The 23,299-nt window shown below is 39.9% G+C and overlaps 1 protein-coding gene across 2 annotated transcripts in view; it reads right to left on the reverse strand.

Moving 5' to 3' along the window:
* Positions 1 to 17,613, reverse strand: part of ncam1b (neural cell adhesion molecule 1b) — a 73,726-nt gene extending 56,113 nt beyond the window's left edge. For both annotated transcript variants that reach the window (XM_083985504.1, XM_083985503.1), the window contains exon 1: positions 17,389 to 17,613. In XM_083985504.1, the coding sequence (XP_083841630.1) occupies positions 17,389 to 17,440 (52 nt within the window). In that variant the 5' untranslated portion in view covers positions 17,441 to 17,613. The remainder of the gene's footprint in view (positions 1 to 17,388) is intronic.
* Positions 17,614 to 23,299: the final 5,686 nt, after the last annotated feature.

The following is a 23,299-nucleotide window of genomic DNA, read 5'->3' on the forward strand; positions in this document are numbered from 1 at the left end:
TAGCCCCTCGGACAAGGGCATGCTCGGTGCTCCAGTAGCACATCCAGGCCATCCCTGATATACCTCATTAATCCATGCCACATCTAATTGTGCTAAGCCATAACAGCCAGCCATTTGCATTCTTAAGCAACAGTCCTATGCTCTTCCTAACTTTTTCCATTTGCCAACTAATTAGAGGTGTTTTTGACAAGCTAGATTTGGATGGTTAACATCAGTCAAGGTTTTTTTTTTATACATAATAGTGCAAACTCACTTGAGACCTGCATGGCATATCGATAGGTTTTCGACTGGTGCTGTTGTGACACATTAGACTCTTCAAGAGAGACTGTTATGTGGGCGTACTGTACTTGTGCAAAAGACACCATCACGTATCACGAGGTGCATTAAGCAAAAGGCAGAGAAACAACCCTGACATGGGCAATTTATGATTATAATATAGCGCCTGTACCTGTTTGACTGAGAGATAAACCACAGCAACCAAAGTAAACACTGGTGGCTGGGCTGCCAAGGTGTTTAAAAAAACATGCTATGTACTGTACCTGAGGCTTTATAAGGATAAGGTTTAGGCAGAAGTGCGTAAGATAAGTCATGGACAGCCATCCTTAAGAAGTAGCTAGTCAGTTTTTTTTCAGTCGGCCAAAACACAAATACTGTGATTTAATCATTGAGCACTTTGTTGTTAGAAAACTAATAAACTTTAACTACAGCAGTGAATTACACACTGGTTACTACACCTGCTAGGCAAATCTGCTCATGTTTACTGTTGGCAAATAATGTCTGGTGTTCCTTTCTCAACAAAACCAGTGCACATTTAAGATAAATATTTAGGTCTGAAATTTACCACATTTGATCATAGCACATAATGTTACCTGAAGGAACAACAAAATAAAAAATTGTTTTAGTTTCATTAAAAAGCTAATTGCAAAGCTGGACCCTGAATTCCCCCCCATATTCCTGATATAGCTGTCAGTGCAAAAGAGCAAGGAAAGCCCAAGGTTGTGTTTTGCATTCTCTGAGACAGACTGACTGGGCGTGGTCTGTCTTCACAACGGCTCCACTGAGGGCGACAGATGGCACACAGGCACCTAATGACACAACATGAGCTTCCACACACACACCTTATTGGCCAATCACAGGCTGGACTGTAAAAATAGACACTGGGACAGGGCTAGCCTCCAGAGAGTTAACTACTCTATTCCTCAGGGTTAGATTCTCCGGAGACATCCACAGAGAGCGAAGACTATCGCCATTAATCTAGGCACTTAAAAACGAGGTTATGATGAATTAGAGTGGGGTAATGCCTTTTTCCAGATTTTATGCCTGCTCATTATACACGTAATACGTGCCAGTTTCAACTAAGTGGCCTGGACTGATTTCATTACCACTGGACATGGATTTAAGGGTCATGTATACCTTTAATGGTTTTTCCAGTATTATACCTTGACAGCAGCAAATAGGGTTTAACATGGAATAAGATGCACATATTAATGATATGCATTATATGTTAGCACAAAACCACTGTATTGCACAGGATTTCTTGATGATAGATATTGATGGCCCTCATTTGTTTGACCTTCAGAGGACAGTAGGTTAAACCAGCTGATTACTAAAGCAGAGATTGCTCATATATTCCGCATGCACACATGAGTTGTAGTCAGTTAAATGTTGCAAATCTTGTGGGCTGCACTACTGAAATGAATTTGTCAAGAGCAAAAATTTACCGAAATGCTTTATTTTAACTGGGGAAATTTAAGTGGGAGGAATGCATTCAGTAGACGTTTTCATTTCCATATATATTATCTGTGCATGTTATCTGTGGCACAAACATATAAAAAGTTCATTCCAAAAACAAGAATAAGCTGCACCGTCATGTAAGTAGAGACACAACAATTACACAATTAATCAACTGCAAATTGATCAGAAAATAAATATAAAATCAATCAGAAACTACCCTGGTAAGCATTTAGTCATTTCATTGATTTTTCAAGCAAATACAGTTTCTGGTTTCAGCTTCCCAAATGATTTTCATTTCATTTATTTAGATCTCCATTAGCTTTGGCAAAGGCCATCGCTATTCTTCCTGGATTTATTCATGCAGATTTATCCTGTACTTTAGTGGCAAACTGTGTAATACTAATTTGAAAATTATTGGCCTAAAAACCAAAACACCAAAGGAAATGTATTTATTTGTGCCAATTTTTTGTACCATTCCCTATGGGTCACACTGTGTGTAGCCTGTTTACCTCACTAAAGTCCAGGCATTGCATATGAATGAATGAATGAATAGTCATGCTTTTCAAAGAATTAATAAGTTTATATGAAAATAGAAATTTTGCACTTTTGAATGCGTATTCCAACAGTGCATAATATAAAATAAAATACAATTCCAAATAAAATGTTTTACTAGGTCATCTGTTTAAAAATTGGGGGCCAAATATTCAGTGCATCTCTAATATTAAGGTTTTGGACAAACAATAAAATTTTTATAAAGACAACAACTTAGCAAGAAAATAATCACAAGTATCAGTTACCCTTACATCTAAGGGACCTGCTCTCATCACACCAGACAGTCAACTAGAGACTAATGCAATAGGGACAAACACTTCTGATTTCAATTTCTGACAAGGCGACAAGAACATTTTTAAAATGAGAAGGATTCAATGGTCTTTCCTCAGACATACTTCCTGGTCCCTGGATTCTCTGAGGGACACAGAAACATCTAAGTCTGTATTCAAATATCTGAAATGGTTAGACCTTGACATGACAGCCCGTGATGCTTTCATTCATTTTTTTTTCTTCCCAAAACTGGCAAGTGTAATGACAGTTTTAAAACCAATAGTAGTTTTAAAACTGTCATTACACTTGCCAGTTTTGGCAAATTTAATTAGCAGCAAGTGTGGAGTGTCCTTTATAAGAGGTCATATGTGCAATGCAATGAAAACACATCATGTCATCGCTTCTCCAATGTCATGTCTAACAGGAGTTTTATTACTACGCCTCGGTCAAAGTGAAGAGGTTGCCGTTGCTAATGGTTGCAGTTCCTACGTGCTGCTTACCAGTCCATGCAAAGTGCTTTGCCAGTATCAGTCTACTGGTGACAACAGATGCAGTTGCAGACCATCACAGATCCACATAAACAGACTAACATAAAAACAAAGGTGCAATTATTCAGCGTTAAATGCACTCACTATAACTATCACCACTCTGTGTTTGCCAGTTGTTTCTGGGCAGCATCTCTCTTCTGGTTATTTAAACAAGATCTCTTTGAGACACTAACAAACCGACCACAATTACCTCAGCTCACAGCATCCTATTGCTGGGGGAAAACATGTCACCCCATCAATGGATAAATATCCAGAACCCAAGGCAACACAGCGGCTCCAAGATGGAGCTCTGCAATGACTTTTCATGTTGCAGAAGAATTTCAATTCTGCATTCCTCAAGGCTAATTTTCTAATTAAGTTTGATGAGAAAATTAGCTTGAAAACAGAGTTACATATTTCACACTACATATTATAATGACATGATTTGGGCAGATACTGTGGATACTGCAGTCTAACCTATACCACAATGCTTATTTTGTACATAACATGATATAATGGTAGCCCTGCTATGTTCACGGTTTCGCCCATGCATTACAAGCCTGGCGGGCAGCCAGGCCTTACTTTGGTTACGTTGGTTGGACAGCATTTCAAGAGTGCCTTTCTGTAAGACTCTGCTATAGCTGGTGTTTAAATAAGCTGTGTCTTATAATAACACATGATTATAATAATATTTTCAAATCAACTTTTAACATTGATTTTTAGGCCTTATGGAATCACGCCTTCTCAATTCTACTACCCCCATTAATACGCTGGTGGGCCACAGTGGGCTGCCGGTGGGCCACCCTGCCACCGGTCTTTCTGGGGGAAACTCTGTTGTATTATGTATACAAACACAAATCAGTGATATCTTATGGTCTAATGTGTGGAAGCTGCTTCAGAATATGAAACTGCTGGTGCTGGATCTGTGTGCAGATCACTTTAGTTTTTGCTCTAGATAGAAAGTAGTAGTTTTTTCCCCCCCAAAATAAATTGAAAATCAAAAACTAACATCTCTCATTTACAGAGGTATTCCCTTAATGCAATATTTACAGCTGTGCATCTTGCTTAAGTCTCTGCAAGCTTTGTACACCTGGATTTCGGCAGTTTATCCCATTATTTCTGGCAGATCTGTCAGATTGGATGGGACGCCTCTGTGAACTGCCATCTTCAGGTCTCCCCACAGATGAGCTTTGGCTAAGCCACTCAAGGACAGTGATAGACCAGAAGCCACTCCAGCATCTTCTTGGATGTATGTTATGGGTTGCTGTCATGCTGAGAGGTGAACCCCCAGTCTCAGGTCATGTTTCTTCTTGAGCAGTTTTTTCAACGAAGACCCCTACGTATTTGGCCACAATCACGGTTCCCTCAAATCAGACCAGTGCCCCTGTTCCTGCTGCTGAGGAGCCCGGCCAACAGCTTGATGCTGCCACCACCACGCTTTATCATAGAGATGGTACTAGCCAGCTGATAAGCCGGGGCCAAAGATCTGTCCCTTGCCACAAAATTCTATCAGAGGCCAAAAGAGAGAGGCCCTAGGATTTGGTCTCTGTCCTGACATACAACGTGTACTGTGCAAACTGTCTGACACACCCTCGTTCCTCTCTGAACTATATAAAATTAATTCAAGTTCTACACATTCCAAGGATAATTAAAGCAAACACGGTGTACCAGACCAAAAAAAATCAGCACGACAGCAAAGGGTCTAAATATTTTTTGTAAATGAGAGATTTCAGTTTTGATTTTTGATATAATATAAAACATTTGTCACTTTATCAATAATGGTTAGGGGTGAGGTTAGAAACTGGTTAAGCTCTGCCAAGTACAAAATTAGCAGAATTGCCGACTATTATGAGTAGTTTTTAACATGACCAACCTTATTACACCCATGAGGAACCTTATAACACAGTAACAGTTAGAAGAGATAGTAAGATCAGAACTGAGCAGTTGTTTGCACAGACATCTTCATCTTCTTATCTGATAGATAAGAAGGAAATAGGGCTGCATAATAAATCACAATGGAACCAAAGTCACGATGTGACCAAATGCTATATCCAAATACAGGAGCTGCACTTTTGTTTTTGTTTTTTTGATAAAGGTACAATGTGATATCATACTGTAAGTGTTCTAACAAATCATATTCTCAAAATTCAAAATGACATGATTGTTTGGCGCCAGAATCAATAATAATCACATCATTAGTTATTTTTAAAGTCAATATTAAAAGCAAAAATTACCATTCAACAATACAGTTGAGACAATATCTGTCCAATTGCAATATCTTTTTTTACATATCGACAGGTCTAGAAGGAAATACAGTACACAATACTTAATAGTATAGTTTGTACATTCAAACACCTCCCTATTTTAACATGACAGCACAAGTATTGTGTGAGAACATTTTCCAATACAGTGCAGTAAGACAGACAAATGCTATGAATGTCATAACAGCTGATGTCAAACATCCAAGGCTTACATCCACTTCTGAAACACAGCTCTGACCCCGTTCAGTCAAAATGTGTTTTAACCGCGTTACTGTAGCCACTCAGGCAGAGAAAGCACCCCTGTGCTGTCATAAGGTAGAAAACAGCTCTTCACAGGCATATCCCCCTCTCCCTACTAAAGGTGGTTGTTGTGAAGGAATCTCCAGTGGGAGCAGCTTCACAAGTCACCAGTATGCCATTGAGAATACAACGGATGATTACTGTTTGGTAACAGCTCACATGCAGCACAGTCACTGATTTTTTATTTATTTATTTGGTAGTTCCACATGAATTGTAGTATTACATTTACACAAAACCTCCTCAGGCTTTAAAAGACGAGTTAAGAAAAAGGAGCTGTGAGGACTAATATGGTATCTGGAGCTGCTTCAGACTGCAGCTTCATATAATAATAATCTGTAAATGCTTGTTAGTATTCAATTCAATTCAATTCAAAGAACTTTATTTTTCCGTTAGGAACTTCATTTGTGTAAAAGCGTCAGTGCAGGTTTAAGTATTAAGTATTTAAGGCACTGATATCTTTAGTGACTAGTCATTCTCAATGGTGCTGTACTGCCATTTTCAAATATGTCAAGGGTACACAGATTCCCGTTTCTATGTCACTACGAGTGGTAATGTGAAATAGTTTCATTTGCTTCAGATGGCCTGTCATCCTCCTTTGCACTCTATGGCAGCCATGGAAAAGATGCACAAAGGGGTTCATGACACATCCGGCTTCTGCTGGCAAAAAGAGTTAGACAGCTTTCAGGCAGTGGAAGTCAATGAGTCATACTGAGAGGAGATCCTTCAAGGAGGGGCATGGTAAAAAAGATCAAGACAGACAAGCAGACAAGATGCCAAAAATACAAAGCACAGAGTAAATGGTTAGCTTCAAAATATGGCACTGCAGGACACAACATTTTGTTTGAACATTTCATTTTCAGACCACTCATGTGGACTGCACAAGTGGTACACTGATCATACACCGCTGTGTGTTGGAGTCAGATCTGTGCCCTTCTTCTTTTCTCCCTTATTCTCTTTCATGTTCTCACTCTCAGTCACACATCATCACAACTAGGCACATGTTCCTAATCAATAATTACAGGTCGTATTGATATCAATACTAGCTGAGCATACAGGCAAAGACTGTATCATCTGTCGCAAGGGTGAAGAATTCTGCTTCAACTCATCTGCTCATCTTTATCTACATCTTGTACTTTGTAATCAATTTAGATTAAGTTCAGGAAAACAAGGGGTTGAGCCCTACCTGTGCATGCAACAGTAATTAAAACACAGGGAAATTATATACTATCAAGTATTCCTATTCTCAGAGAAAGCAGCTGCTTTGTCTTTCTGTTATAATGCAGCCACTTAATAATTCATTAGTCATCTGTTCAGTCAGCCGAATTTGGTACATAGAGCTTTGCACATCTATAAAAATCAAACATGTAATAAATTATGTAATAGAATATGTTTATTCTTATTAGAATTTTCTCATTTTGTTCCTGATATTGAGTGTCCAATTTATTTTGCAGTAGTGTTGTAGGGTATATTGTAAGTTTCCACTAATTCCACCTCCACCTGACCAATCAGTAGGTGATGGTGCAGTGACAAAGACATGAGTCCTCTCTGGACCTTAATCTATTGACTGCCATAAAGATTATTCTCCACTCTCACAGTCTTCAAAAGGTAACATTGGCACACCAATAGTTGGTCAAAGGGATGTTTCACAGTCTGAATTTAGATTTAGAGTTGGCCAACCTCTTTGTCACTTACTAAGCCAGAATTGGCAAAATGATGGAGCTGGAGCGGAGCTAAGGTGGGCTGAGCGTGTGCCGCGACAGCCTGAGAGATCTGCCAATCACGACTAGCTCTGACTTCACAAGTCATTATATCACAGAGTGAAATGGAAAACACCCACCTCTTGGTCAGTACCCAAAGCTTGCTACCAAAGGTGAGGGCTGACTTTGCAAACTCCTGAGAGTTTGACAGCTTTGCTCTGAATCACTGTTTAGTGAAGCCAAAATTACAACGCACTAATGTCATACACACGGTTAAGGTAACAAGTCTTACAATGTCCAGTGCCAACACTGACTGTGTTTGACTTGATGCCAAGAATGCAAACAGAGACTCAGGTCACATAATATGAATGACTGGCAACAGCCCCCTACCATTTCTTCCTCCACACAGTCATAGAAAAGACTGTGGTCAGTACCACCTGCATGATGCGTGGGCATAATTAGCCCCCTTCAGTTACACTAATTACACAAGGTCCAGTTTTCAGTGAAAGGTTTATTATTATTATGCCTAAAATTTCTTTTGAAGATTAGTGTTGATAGCACATCGACAAAGTGAGCATTGTCCAGTTCAATGACTGGTAGTGAGGAATGCAAAACTGATTTAATAACCAGCATTGTGATTTTTTGTTTGCATCATAAGGCTCTCGACATTTGTTCATAATAGACCCATTGAGTGTTGTACTGAAAGTCAAAGCACAACCCCCCCCCCCAAATAAATGGGCTTAAGAAGGTCATTGTAACTCAGAAAATAGCTTTTCTGGACACTGGAACAGCAAAAGCTTTTTGACCTTTTTAATCATGAATCAGCAGGTCAAATATTGGCCAAGTGTTCCACAAAAATGTGAATCGGAAGTTCATCAATTGGTTAGAGCCAACATCCAGCACCTTTTAAATGAGATTTCAAGAGACTTAAAAAAGTGCAATTACATGGTAGCCAGAAAACATCCCTAAAGTAGTGGTGATGTACTAGTTCAAGGGCACTGTTACCAACAATGTCCCAACAGCCTTCAGCATTTCAGAACAAATCTCGTCCACTCCCAACACCCTCACGCAGGAGTTAACTATAGTACTACAGTGACCTCTGACTCAGAGATGGACTCTAATCCCTTTGAATCTTCCAGCTACACCTCCTGTCCAGTGTGTGTGTGTGTGTGTGTGTGTGTGTGTGTGTGTGTATGTGTGTGTGTGTGTGTGTGTGTGTGTAGGGTTTAGGAATTCTGCGTAGTGTGAGGTTCAGCTCTCAATTGCCATTTCATGTCAAAGCAGTGCTCTTAGGCCTGGGACGATAATCAATAAATCAATTAATCGCACGATAAATGAAAATTAACTCGGTCATTTTTCCGGCCTCGATAAATCGCCATGTGCATGCACGTATTTGTTTTCCTGGTCTCTGGCCTCCAACCAGGCTGGATGACAAGAGGCTTCACTCTGTGCATCGGTCTCAGCACCTGGGCCGTTTGTTTTGCAGAATGAAAGGAGTGAACCCTCTTCTCAGTCATCCAGGATCTTTGTTTCCCAGAATGCATTTGGCAGCAACCGGCAGCGCTAGCTGTAAAGCTAAGCAGCTAAAAGCTATTTTACCGTAATTCTCGCTGCCGCGCTGTTAACACGTCACTTTTTAAAGTCACTTTTTCATGCGAGAAAGTCACAGTTTAGATGCCCAGTCTGTGGTCAGTTTATCCACATATCGCCTGTAAGGAGATTTCCTCCGACGTTTTTGGAGCTAATGTGGTAGCAGCAAGCAGGAGGAGCGGGGCTTCCCACAGTCTGCAGCCGTCTGCAGCAGCTCACGGGCCGGTCAACCTCCGTCATTGGAGGAGAAAACGACTAAGAAAACTTATCAGCAGGTTTTTAGAGGTTTACCGCCGGCTGGTTTAATACTTTTTAGGAGATAAATGCTAGTCTCATTGATGAAATCTTACATCTGTGGAAGTCACATTAGTTTGTTTGAATGAAAAGTGGAGCTTCAGGTGTATAACGTTATTGGACAGAAGAGCTGCACTGCACTGTTTATTATTTTTTGTTTATTTTATTTATTTAGGATAGTAGCTATATAAGTTATTGTCATTCCAATTACAATGGTTAAAAAAATACTCATGAGAAATAAAAGTTTATCGCATTTAAAAGGGTCTACTTGCATTATTATGAAATATTAGTGGTTCATTTGTTCTCCAAAAAATGTGTCAATAATATCGTTTATCGTCAGTAATTTGTGGGACAATATATCGTCCAGCAAAATTTATTATCGTCCCAGGCCTAAGTGCTCTCAATAAAAACATCTTAAAATTAGACATTATAACCGTTAAAAATTTTCCTGATTGGTTGTAGAGTCTGTATGAAAAGGGATGGGGTTTGTGGAGGATAAATGCTAGTGTTAATCTCTGTGTGACACTCTCTCCTGGCAAAGTTAGTCTGTTGATAAAAAAAGACTGTCATGACACCAGTTGTATAATAATAATAATACACCTGCGTTTGAAGGGAGGTGGTTGTCAAAATGAGGAAAAAGGGAAAATACATAAAAAAAAAAAAAAGCTGATGTCACAATGCCTTTTGTCACAAGGGCATTAACAACAGCGGTATTTCTCCACGTACTGCAGAAAGCAAGCACTACCCTGCCAAATGTCGGTAAGAGATGGTGTAATGCCCTTGCCATTACTCATTCATTATTCATTGGGATCAATGACCACAGGCCTGCATGTGCTGTTCAGATAGAGGAGGTCAAAGTGGACCCTAACATCTCAGATTGAGTCATCTCTAAACTACCACCCTGGTGTAATGTTATGATCTGAACAAAAACAAAAACAAAAGAAAAAAGCCCAGAAAAGCTGATTACTAGAAGCTGAATTACAAAGCAATAGGAATAATAAAATAATTTCTTTTTTTTTAGTAAAAGCAGTTATTCACTGTGTGCTACAACAACATAACTATAGCAATAACAATTACTGACACAGAGCTTTGAAAATGTTCCTTATTTAACATATCAAAACTGTTCATCTTGATATGAAACTAAAAAAGGTGCCATGTTGCCATGTAGGTTCCTTTCTATCTTTGGGCATGTCTATTATATAATTTTAGATTACTCTGGTTGAATGAGGATGAAATGAGGTTAATTCCCATCCGCTGTGATATCACTTTCTAAATTTTCTTTTCCTTTAAGTCCTCTAAAAAAATCCTAATACTGAGACATGTACCCATAAAATATGATAATGTGACAGTTCACTGATCCCTTTAGCTGTAGGGTACTAAATTTATAAAAAGGTGATTATTGCATATTATCTTTTCATGAGTGGGCAAATTTTCTATGAATAAGGACCCTTTCAAAAGAGAGTTAGTACTTATCTGTGCAAGATTACATATACTCAAATGTACATGCTCTGCACATCTATGTCTTAGACTAGACACAATTTGCCACAAGTAAAATTGTTAAATGGGTTAAAATGCACTTGACTGACTGTTAAAATACTTCTGCAGGCTCCCCAAGTATAGCCTATCAGTGAGAATCACTGACATTGTTTCAAAGTGGATCCTGCACACTGAATGGATCAGGAACAGCTATAGCTGCTACTGCTCCCCCAGAGAGTGTCTTCTTACTCTGATCTAATTAGAGATTAAGAATATCTGTTTTTTTCTTGAATGAGCATCACTTCACTTCTTTAATGACAGGATTTTCCCCCCATAATAATATTAATGCATGTCATGACTTTGTGTGGTATCTCCAAGTTGCCAGGCAATGACTAAGCCACAGAGTAGTGTAATGTTGGAGAAGGTGACACACTATGGTGACTGCATAAAAAGAAAGCCGGAGGCATGGCAATCCAAATTTTCCCTGCTCTGCGCATGGTAAATGCATCCTATAGTGTTTCAATAATGAATGCACCATGATGTGCATGGATGCATGAGAAGACATGCACATTGCTTCCCTTCACACTACATAAAAGAAGTTGAGAGCTAAATCCTAGCCAACAGCATATTGCTTTATTATGGTAAGATGAGACGTGCACTCATTTTCTTACATCGGACATACAGTAAGCTCATGCTTTCAGGAGTTTGAGTTGAGAAGACTTATCGGTATCTTTTCTAAATTGAGGCATAATTCCTCCCAGCACGGACAGTGACATGAGATTGTAAGCTTGTTTCCTCTTTCAGGGGCCACATGGCAAGGCTGTGATGACTTAGTTTGAGTCACAAGAGTCCTGCCTTAGCCTGCCTCTGTCACTGCCAAATAAGACATGGAGAGGCACAGAGAGGGTGCCAGGAGGTGCTCTCAGTTCATAACAGCCTAAGCAAACGGGGAAATCAGCCTTTATTTGTAAGTGAATGGCCTTGTGAGAAAAGGTGATACATTTTGCCAAGTGCACCAAGCATTTGCGCAGCTGAAGGGGACTGGTAAGGGGGAATCAGAATGGGAAAGAAAACAGCCACATTTAAATGGCTCTTAGTTGTTTTTACCATTGTCGACAGGAGCTGGCAGCAAGTGAACAAGTGCTCAAATCTTTTGATCAAAGGCAAACCAAGCTCTTTACAAACAGATAATTGTAACATCTCCTGCTTAAAGCATTATTTCAGTGCTTAAAACACACAATCTGTGTGTCAATTATATTCGTGCTATCATTTACAGATAACTGACATGACTAAACTTTCACAAAACTTGCAACACCCTGTCACAGGTTCCTTTTGTTCCACAGAGGGAAAGCTTCAAAGCAGAGCGAACCCGTTAAATGCCTAAAGGTTTGCCAATCTACAGTTACATGTCCGCAGGGATCCAGCATTCACAGCACTGCCCTCTTTTTTTCTGATTTGATGAATGACAAGGACACACTGTTCTAATTTTCTGATAGCACTGAGATCATGTTTTTGAAATTGAGAGAAGCAGACATAGCTAGTAGAAGGTTTGTTATACAGTCTTTAGCTAATGTCTATGAGCTTTTTAATCACATATGCAGTAACAAGATACACAACAGGCTCGTCTCCGAGGCCGCTCTGTTTAACCTGTTTCACACTCTTAAAATAAACTTGATTAATTCAAATAAATCCCTGATATAATAACTCAGATCTCACAGGAATGACATAAGGACACGCCCACCTCAAAATCTAATCACTAAATAACTACTCAGCCCCACAGCCTGTGCCTCCTCTCTTTGAGCAAACCCTGAGGGAAGTATGTTCACGTTCCTCCCACAGTGCTTCACGTGGTCACGTGCATGTGTAATGTCATCTTTTTAGCGTCCTTAGGCAATGCATCTCCTCTCAACTCTCTCAGACCTGGATCTGTCTGATCCACTCCCATCACCAAATAGTCAAGTAGTACAGGCTGTAACAAAACCACAGCCGGCCTTGCTTCTCTCTCCTAATAATGGAAGAAAACCCTTAGCATCTGTGATATTTTTTTCAAACTGAAGTGCAAAAGAAATGAGAGCTTATGAGTCCACAATCTGATTCATAGGGAAGGGACATTTCACTGACTGTTTCACGGTCAAGATAACATATGAATCTGTTGAAATTACAAGTCTGGATAGATAAAAGACCTAAGGATATGTGTGGCAAGAAATTGTCACAAAAATAGTAGTTGTATTTTTCCATGATCTTTTTCCATCCTGAAACAAATTCTGGTTCAATAAAAATCCTCTAAAGCTAAGCAGGAGCTTGTCGGGAGGCACTCTATTCTTGGCAGGTTTAGTTATTCGATAGGACAAAACAAAGTAAACAGAAAATACAGGTGAAAAGATATGGTCTTGGTCCTTTCCCTGCTGTGGTGGGACTTCACTAATGGATCTCCTCCAAAATTCATTTTGACATGTGAAGCCGAAGAAAAGTTGGGTTTATCAAGCTTTGCAGATGGAGATTTGGGTAATTACTCCTGGTTCCCACAGTAGCAAACTTGCTTTCTATGGTGGTTTGAACAGAAAGCTGAAATAGTTTTTTACGTAACTGGTCCAATATGGCACACTGTAGCAGCCCTGTTACATACTAAGCCATCATCATATGCAGTGCTCAAAAGGTGGATGATTGACTGGATTGAAGATTGGATGCTTTTCTCTAGTTCATATAATTGGGAACACCCTTGGGTTTTGGTGCTAGCTGTAAAAAGTAGCAATTTGCAGGAGTCGACTCATGCAAATAGATTTTAAGGCAGGTATTTTTCACAATTTTCAGTCATTTTAGAGAATAAATAATCAATCCTCAAGCCAAAAAAAAGAAAGAACGAAATTATTATCCTTCTAAAATGAAAAATTACCTGCACTTTTCACCTTCTACCTCTCTGCCATGTACCACGTGGAGCCCCGATATTATAGCCCATGGACAAACCGTAAAGGTCTCTGAACTCAAAAGTTGTGCATTTGCTGATTTTTTTTAGCTAGCTGTCTTTTTAAGGGGAGGGAGGTCTGCTGTTGGACCTGCAGCAGATGCTTTTGGCAGTGATGATTTCTGTCCTCATAAAGCTAAGTCAGACGTAAAGAAATCTGGAGCTCCTCATACTGTAGTAGGCCTGCAGTCAGCCGTGCTTCCATCTTGCTTTGTAAATGGAGCAGCAGCGAGCTACGTCATCACTTCCACATGATCTGATGATGATGTAACACAGCCTAAGTGAAACAATACTAAACTAGAGCCACGTTTTTCTGTTCAAGAGCCATATGGCTGGATGCAGAGTTGCATTTCCTATTTCAGTCCCACAGGTTGGGGACATTCAGAACTCATCTTTTATCTTAGCCAGCTCTGCTACATGTCTCTGCCTTGATTTCTAGAGGGCATATTTCATTTTCATAGAACTGCAGTCTTGAAATTATTATTATTCTGGTTATCAGTTTGAAGAGGATCAATTAATAATTATGTCAGGAGGCTCAACAGACCCACTGCACATGCAGCCAGCAGAGAGGAAATGGAAGAAAAAAGATGGTTAATCCCTCCCCAATGTCAGTTTAGTCATACGCTGCAACCATTCCATATAATCATCTATTCACAGATTAGGATTTTCTTTGACTTCAATCAACTGCTGGCGGATAAAAAATGACATTCGAAAGTACTATTTCTGACATTTGTGTTAAGCATTACAAGCACTAAAATAAATGGATTTCAATAAAACAATATAAATCAAACATTTTAATTTTAGCTTCGGCAATGCTTCTTGAGTAATGAGAAAGACAATTTACATTATGCAAGATCAGAATGGAGATGATTCAACAACACCACTGAATATGGATGTTACCTGGCAGTGCAATAAATTGTGAAATGAGAATTAAGAGCTATGCTGTGTTGTCGCTAACACTACATAGTCCACTTTATATTGCACATTAAGTTAAGCTTGTCACCTTGTCATATTGGATTTAAGCCAAAAGCAAACCCTGAGTTTCCCTTCTCTTTTACTAATCATGCCAAAAGCCATTCAGAAACGTAACTTTATTCATATCTGGAAAGTTCATTTTGGCCGCATTCAGACCAGTGTTTCCCATATGTTCATTTATTCGTGGCGGCCCGCCACAAATAAATACGTCCGCCACGAATAGATTTTTCGGCTTTTGGCTCGACCAACGCAATATCGTTCTGTTCATTGATCTCCGCATAGCGCTCTTTCTCCGTTATTGGCGTTCACACACACACACACACACACAGAAGTGCGCATGAATGACAGCAGTGCGCGGTAAAAGCGAAACTCATACGGCCCGATGCCCCCCCCCCCCCCCCCCCCGGTCAGACGATCCGACCACCCACCACAGTCTCCTTGCAAACCTGTTGGAAACACTGCAGACTGCCAGCCAAAATCCAATTTTTAGCCAATCCAGATTGGAACTGGATGGCTCTTTTGGAGTCTGAACAGTCACAAATCACATGAAATCCGATTTCGGATCGAAACCACCTTTGGGAGGTAGTTTCACATCACAGATGTGTCTCAGACTGAACAGCTCAGATCAGCTGTCCGTGATGTCACTCTACGCCGCGCCAGACCGCCCTCTGACCGCCATCTTATTTCGAGTTGTGGAGCGATATCAACGGAATAGAGCAGTCAATAGCTCATTAGTCCTCGGGGGGGGGGGGGGGGTTGCTCCATTGTTGTTGTTCTTGTCGCTGTCACAATTATATGATGTCACACAATACACGCGCTGGATGACGCCTCCGCTCCGACGTCATTGCTACAGCAACCTGTCAGATCTGTCAATAATGTGGCCCAGTCTGAACAGAGCCAAATCCGATTTGGACACGAAACTGTTAAAAACGGTGTGAACAGTCAGCCCTAAAAATCAGATTTGAGAAGGAATCTGATTTGAATCATTTGAAGCAGTCTGATTCAGTCATAATTCTTGAGGAGAAAAAATTAAGAGATCCCAAAAATTATTTTATTCAAGTAAAAAATTAATATCAGTTAATATACCCTTAGCCCCCAAATATCAATCATGACCATCTAGGATTGATGGTGGCACTATAAAACTGGTTAATAACTGTATTAGATCCACCATTTGGAATGTCTCTCATCATATAACTGTACTATGACTTTATTATAGCTTCAGATGTTGTAACTACACAAAAACTGAACAAAGATTTTCTCTCTCAAACAGAATAAAGAATTTTAGAGGCATGTCACTTCTTATTTATTCCCGTATAGCCTCATTATTTATTCTCTGTTATTTTTCTGATCTCATCTAACTCTTCCATTAAATCAACTGCTTTTCTCCAGTTATTCACTATAGCCTATCCCTCACTGTAAGAAGTCAGGACAAAATAATAATATTACACAAACACACATAGCGACACACACATATCAAATCCTCCTATGAACCCAGGAGAAATTAAACTGCATTACCATTACAATACAGTGAGGGCTCCACTCCCACTGCGTTTTCATCTCCTGCCTGAGGAACACCCCTGCACATACCAGATTGTACATAAAGGATTAAAAGGCTATCCCATGAAAACCCTAAACCTGAGTGTAGCTAAGAGTGCTACTCCAACCATAAGCTCCTCACATGTGTCAAATTACTCGTTTTAATCACAGCATATCACACCAGAAAAATGGGCGTATAAAGGTTATTAAAAAATTGTATTTGACACAAAACTCTCTCAATCATACTTACATAACAACACATTTCACCAACTTAGAGGATCTCAATTCAAAGCCTTTATCGTGGCATCAGATTATATAACAGATGATTCAGAGTAGCAGTTGTGCTTGCTATGCATCAGTGTGCCAGAAAGACCAAATAAACTAACACTGTCCCGGGAAGACCTTTGATGTACTTTATGTTTAAGCAAGCTATTGTGTCCTGTCCTCTCTATGCAATCATCACACCTGTGCACGCTGTCAGGTGCAATTCAAAATTCCACGTGTTTTATTTTGCACAATGTACCTTTAACTGTGAGACCGTGACTCAACCCAGAAGGCTGCGTGTGTATGTGTGTGTGTGCATTTAGGTGTGTGCCTACAAATACAGAAGGATCCCAACATCACTCCCCATCAACAACCATCACGTCCCATCCAGGCAGAGACCAACCAACGGCACAACAGCACAACGCGACTGCAAATGGAGTAAAAAAAAAAATAAAAAAATGTAATCTCCCAAGCCACATTTCCACGCGTATACTGTCCATACATAGTGATAGGATTTAAAAGCCTGTTCTTCCTGTGCATCATATTTTATTTAATGCATAATAACGCTAAGTCAGCGTAGTACAGGCTGGTCACGCAAAGAGCAGTGCTATGCAGTGTGTGCGTGTGTGTGTGTATGTGTGTCCAGAGACAATGGTCCCCCCCCCAACACATTAGCAGAGAGATGTGTCGTTACTTAAAATACACAACACTCAGCTCGCCACTAAGCTAATTAGCAGCAGTCGCAGCACCGTCACCGTTGCACCTGCTAAAGCAGAGCGCGTACGGGCGGAGGAGGAGGAGGAGGGAAGACCGGGAGGCGAGTGGATGCCTGCGGTCCTGGCCAGTGTTAAAGGAGGAGAAATGGATGGGGGAGTCGTAGAGGAAGGGAAAGGGAAAACATTTCGAGTTTAAAAAGCGTAGAGTTAGAGTTAAATGTGAAATTTTCTTACCTGTACAGCCCACCAGAAGCAAGGCTAAAAAAATATCCCTTGACTGGACCATCGCAACTCCCGAGTAACGTGAACGTTAAACGGCGGCGAAGCTTACGTTTTAATCTCCGCTCGGTCCCTACCGTGTTGCCCTCGGGTTTCCTGCCTCTCTTAGCAACTGTTCATCCTAATCTATATATCTGAGCTGGTCGGTGATGAGTGTCAGTAGCAGCGTCGTTGATGACAGGCAGTAGCCAGAGATTAGCGGTGATGAGCGCCAGTGCACTGTTCAAAGTCTGACTGACAAGCAGAGCCTTCTCACACGCGAATCAATCCGCACAGGCGGAGTAAAGGACCTCCTGTTAAATAGTGCGCAGGTCTCAAAGGAGACGACCAGTGTAGTGGGGGAACCCCCGTCACATTCACAAATTATACAGTTCGTTTTATGTGTGTATTTTATAAGTGGTATTTCAATTGCTTCATGAAATACCAATGCAATCAAAAATATGATGAAAGGACGGACCATTTCAATTGTCACTGGCCGTTTGTGTCATAGGCTACTGGTCCTCCTGCGTGTGCTTGTTGTTTCGTATCTTTCTGTGGTAGTTTCGCGGCTTTTTTTTTTTTTTGTTTGTTTTTGTTTTGGCACCTCACCTCTAGTTATTTTTGCCTTTCAATGTGGCTGGTTTGTATTCCTTTGAAGTCATCCTGTAGCTCTATAGCTTTTTGTCTTTGTGTGGTCATTTTGTGTAGGCTAGGCCTATCTTTGCAAATACCTTGCATCTCTCTGTGGACGTTTTGTGCCTCTATATGGTTGACTGATTGAATTTCTGACAGGAAATATTAACAGTCCTTTCAAACATGGGGCTCTGGCTCAGGGCCTTCTGACCCTTGGGGCCTATGGGCTAGTGCCCAGTAGGTCCCTTCAGTAATCCATCCATGCCTCCAAGCTCACAAAAGACATCCACTTAACAAAATGTACTTTTGATATAGGCTAGTTCACCCTGCTAAGACCTCATAAAATAAAATCTGACTCGAGAGACTTAAATGCATGTTCTCCTCAAGAGTGTAGGCTATAATAAATACTTGTGAAATGTATTTGTAGCCTACATGTGAAATAAAGCAGTTATAAATTAATTTAGATTCATTAAAGCTTTATAGATCAGTTATACACAATTAAGAACCAGTAGAGCTGAAGCTATCCATCAGTTAATCGATTTATTGACAGCTGGCAATTGTGTTGATAATGATTTGCAGTTCCTAGTTGTCATTTGAGAAGATCTGATATTTTCCTCGTCAAGTCAAGTCACCGTTTATTTATAAAGCACATTTAAAACAACCTCAGTCGACCAAAGTGCTGTACAGTTGTAAACGTATAGGATAGCCTAGTTAATCATATCAATCAACACTATAAGAAATAAAAACAACACAAGGGATAATAATAATTCAATTTAAAACAAAATTTAGAATAAAAAGATAGTAAAAGAAGGGAACTGAATATGTTTCAATACTGGATTGTTGGGCTGATATAACAAGTACTGATCACAGAATGACAATAATTAACAGCGTAATCAATAATGTTCTGCTTTTAGGTTTCTAAGCATTTATTAATGGATTACCAACATTTATTCCAAATATATGCAGGGACTTTTTGTGCAACCTGGCAACACTGAATATGTCCTTATTAATAGTTTATACCGTCATTTCAGGCTTTATTGAGGTTTTTTTAAATTCATTAACACACACTCTAGTTACAATTTAACAACCCTTTATTTGATAGTGCCCACTTATTGCCATAATGTGGGTTGAGTCTTTATCTTTTATTTATTTGTTTTGTTTTTGTTTTGTAGATACTGTGGACCAAAAGAAGTCAATAAAACTTCTTTCACATGTATTTGTTCCTCCAACAATATTTTCAATTCAAAGATCAATGATGATGTCATGCTGTTTAATCTACAACAAAATAACAGCCCAATGTTTGTAAAGATTTGCAATAATCACCACCACCAGTTCTGTAAAGCACTGCCGTAAGTCAAATACCCCCCTGAACCTCACCCCCTACCTTGTCTATGACCAAAGAGAAGAACCTTATGTAAGACATTTTAGTGAATGGTACCTGAGAGAACAGATATGCAATGGAAAGGGATGTTGTTTGCTGCACGGCAGGGAGGAAGCATTGCATCTGGCACCCTGTGAGAGCGGTTTGCCTTTGATTTGCACTCTTGGCCAGCGGAGAGATTCAATGGGCCAAAATTTAATAAATCCAAATCAATCTGTGGACTGGCTGAGATTGTATTGTGGTCAAATCTTGCACATATGTTGCAGCCCACCCCTATCCAGTGATTCACTCCAAACATACCACCACAGGGAGTGTGACCCCAAAAATGTTCACACACATTACTCTTCTAGCCATCCATTTACAAAGAAATAACCAGACTAGGGCAAGGGGAGCAGAGCGGTGGGGTGGGGGGTGGGGAAGGAAGCATGATTGGCATTTGTGCCTCAGCATCACAGATAAAAAAAAAAAGTATGACTCAGCTGATGACTCATATAAATGACCTCTGAATATATGGTACTGTTTTATTCAGTGTGCATTGAAGTTGAAAAGCTGATGTAGCTTGTTCTTATTTTTAGGTTTTCCTGTTTGTTTTCACGAATGCTTTTTAAATGGTTTCTTTTAAACAGATGAAAATGAGGATAAACGCTCATGTAATTATTTATGGTTCTGAAATCTCACAGGTCCAGTCAGCCAAATTCCTTGGTTTTAATTAATAAATAGCTTAACTGGAGACATAATTTTTAATACGTCTGCAGAAAACTGACAAAAGTATATCAAACGAAAAATCAGTCCAGCAGTGCTGTGATTTGTACTTTGTGGTACAGTCTTATTTATAATGCTCTCATCTTGTGTGTGACAGTACAGCTTGATCTGCCACATGGCCTTATCATCTTCGTGAAAAATGGTACACATCCCCCTATGGAGCCATCATCTCCACTTCTGCTAAACAGAATATTTCCATTTGTGACAACGCTGACATATCTTTCATCTATCCAAATGACCCAATCCTTTTCAGAAGCTTGCCAAAATCTATTTCTCATGTTCAAACAAACACAGCAGTAGCAATTGCTATTGTGGAAGTACATGTGCGATGCTGATAAATTTAATCTCCCCTCAATTTTGTGCAGACAGCAAGAAGGGAAATGATCATTTTATAAACACATACAATTCTCTCCAAATTAAAACATAACGTTTCATTACACACCAGGCTGTCTGAGGGTATTTTGTGTTTTTTGTCTCCATCTTTCCCATCTATCTCTCCCCCACTCTGTCCTGCCTCCTCTCATCCTCTTTCACCATGACCACACATGCATACACTCTTGAGCTCACGCCTACATGCACATACACACGTGCAGTGTGTTACATCTGCTTTGTCACTGTTAATTACATCATCTATCTATCTATCTATCTATCTATCTATCTATCTATCTATCTATCTATCTATCCACGCCTGCAGCATTAATCTAATTAATCTATCTTCCATCCATCCATCCATCCATCCATCCATCCATCCATCCATCCATCCATCCATCCAGGCATTTTTCCTAGAGAGATTACACGTGAACATCCTTCACTAGGAGGTTCTAAAATAACTTCTCTTAACTCCCCCACTACTGTACCAGGAGGCAACATACAAACGTACAGCGTTGGTATGAAAATTGCTTTCTGGGTCATGGGAGAAAAGCGAGGTCATTTGTGCAGGGAGAGGTAAGAACACTGTATGTTCAATGCATGCAAGTATGAGTAATGAGAAAAGCGGGGAGGCCAGGATGACTGGTTAGCATTTTATTGAAAAGACTGAAAAGACCCTCTCCCCCTTCCTGACTCTTGTGGTGTGCATTACATAATCAATTACTGTCCAAATCAGGCAAAAGAAAATCAAACAAAAACACTCTGTGGGTTGTTGTGAATCTGCAGACTGGTCGAAAATGCAACATTATGGCCTGGCTGAACACTATTTGAGACGAGCTCTATTGCAACACCAACCTGTTCAATTTTCTTTGACCTTTTGCTGTATTGCCTGTATTTCTTTTTATGAAAAGGCAGAACATTTCTGTAATTTGAGCCACAAACACAGTGTGTAATAGAATTTAAACCCCAACACAGGCACAGATAGCCAGATGTAGAAGGGCACATGTGTCACACCTATTAGCAGATCTAATTCAATATTCTGCAGTCTAGATGAATGAGATGGTGAAAAGTGTTGAGAAGGATTGGAGCACAGCTCCATCATTCAATTATCACCTGTGCAGAGAGACTGAGCTTCCTATAATCTCAGGGCTATGGGGTGCGTATCGGTTAGCTTGAGTGTTGTCAGACAGTGGACTCATTGTCCTGAGAGTTTGTCCTGCAAGGCACACAGGCTCCTTTGTGGACTGCAGATATTAATCTACGTAGGCAGAGATCTGGAGAAGTCTGACTAAGCTCACATACAACCACACACAGAGACACCAAACAGGGACTCAGCCATATACATATTCATTATGTAACAGCAGAAAAGAGAGGATGCTGTGTCCAATTGCATGCACTGCAGCTTCTCCCGCCATAAAGATCTCATTCTTTGGAGACGATTCAAACAATACAGTCAAACTGCAAGTTTGTCGTCACCACTGTAGACATTAAGCGTCATGGCTGGATGTCACTGCAATGCTCTGACCAACTTTCATCATCACCAAGTACAAAGAGGGCTTAGTTCCACTCATAGTCCAGTGTTTGACTGCCAGACCAATGACAACTCACCTCTGCCTGATCTGTACAACCCAGAAGGCAAGGAAAAAAGTCTGTGACTGATGACAATCGACTAAGTCACATAAAGAATTCACTCAACTGAATATGGGTAAAGTATAATTGAAAACTGTTTACGTTTTGAAAAGTGAGTTCTACAATTGACATTGCAAACACGCTTCTGGTGGAGTGGAGTTTTAAAGATCATTTCAGGACTCAAAGATAACTCATGAATAAAGAAATCACAATATAATGAAACACACCACAAAGTTCTGCAGCGCAAGTTAGGGTTCACAACTGTTGGTTTTATTTTCTCTGTCTCTTTTACATATGCAATATCTCCTAAAACAGACACAAAGTATTTCTTATGATGTAACTAGTTTCAGCTATGTAAGTCTGGTTTCAGATGTTAGAGAAATGAGGAGTTGCATGGCAGAGACCAGGCATGACAATAACACAGAAAACACAAGCTAAATCAAACATGACCAAACACAAATATATTATAGCAAATGTATCTCAGACATCTGCTGCCACCTAGGGATATAAAAACATTACAGCATGGAATCTGAAATATGATGGCAACATATCTTGAAATGGCACTCTACATGTAATGTGGTCTTTCGGGCATGTGGGGGCAGCATATCTCTATTACTAAATGGGACACAAGAGTTGCTTCTTCATGCTGTATAATTCATGGATGGATAGTGTACAAATGTAATTAAGAATTAATGAGAACTAATGTTGATCACTTTTCTACTGTAAAAGTGGTGTATTTAGTAGATAATAGATTTTCATCATGTGCCCATGCTGTCTGGCCCCAAACTGAACTGTCTGAATCTGGCACACACTCCAGCTGGATGGGAGGTTTAAGACAATGCAAATGCAGCGGTATTTACTGAATTTGAAATGGCTGGTTTGATTGATTGTTTTCTGTTTCTTATGTTGTTTTCAGGCAAACACTTCCACTTAGTTATTTGCAAGGATGTTTGCATAATTCTTCTCCATTTATTTTGTGATATTTCCACTTCACTTTAAGTCTACTGGTTTATCACGGAGCCAGATACATGTACTGGCAGCACTGGTAGGATGTTTACATTTTCGTTGCAATTCTGCATAATATCTCATAAAAGTAGTTTAGTTTCTAATCCC

The sequence above is a fragment of the Trachurus trachurus genome, assembly GCF_905171665.1.
Source record: "Trachurus trachurus genome assembly, chromosome: 13".
Taxonomy (NCBI): domain Eukaryota; kingdom Metazoa; phylum Chordata; class Actinopteri; order Carangiformes; family Carangidae; genus Trachurus; species Trachurus trachurus.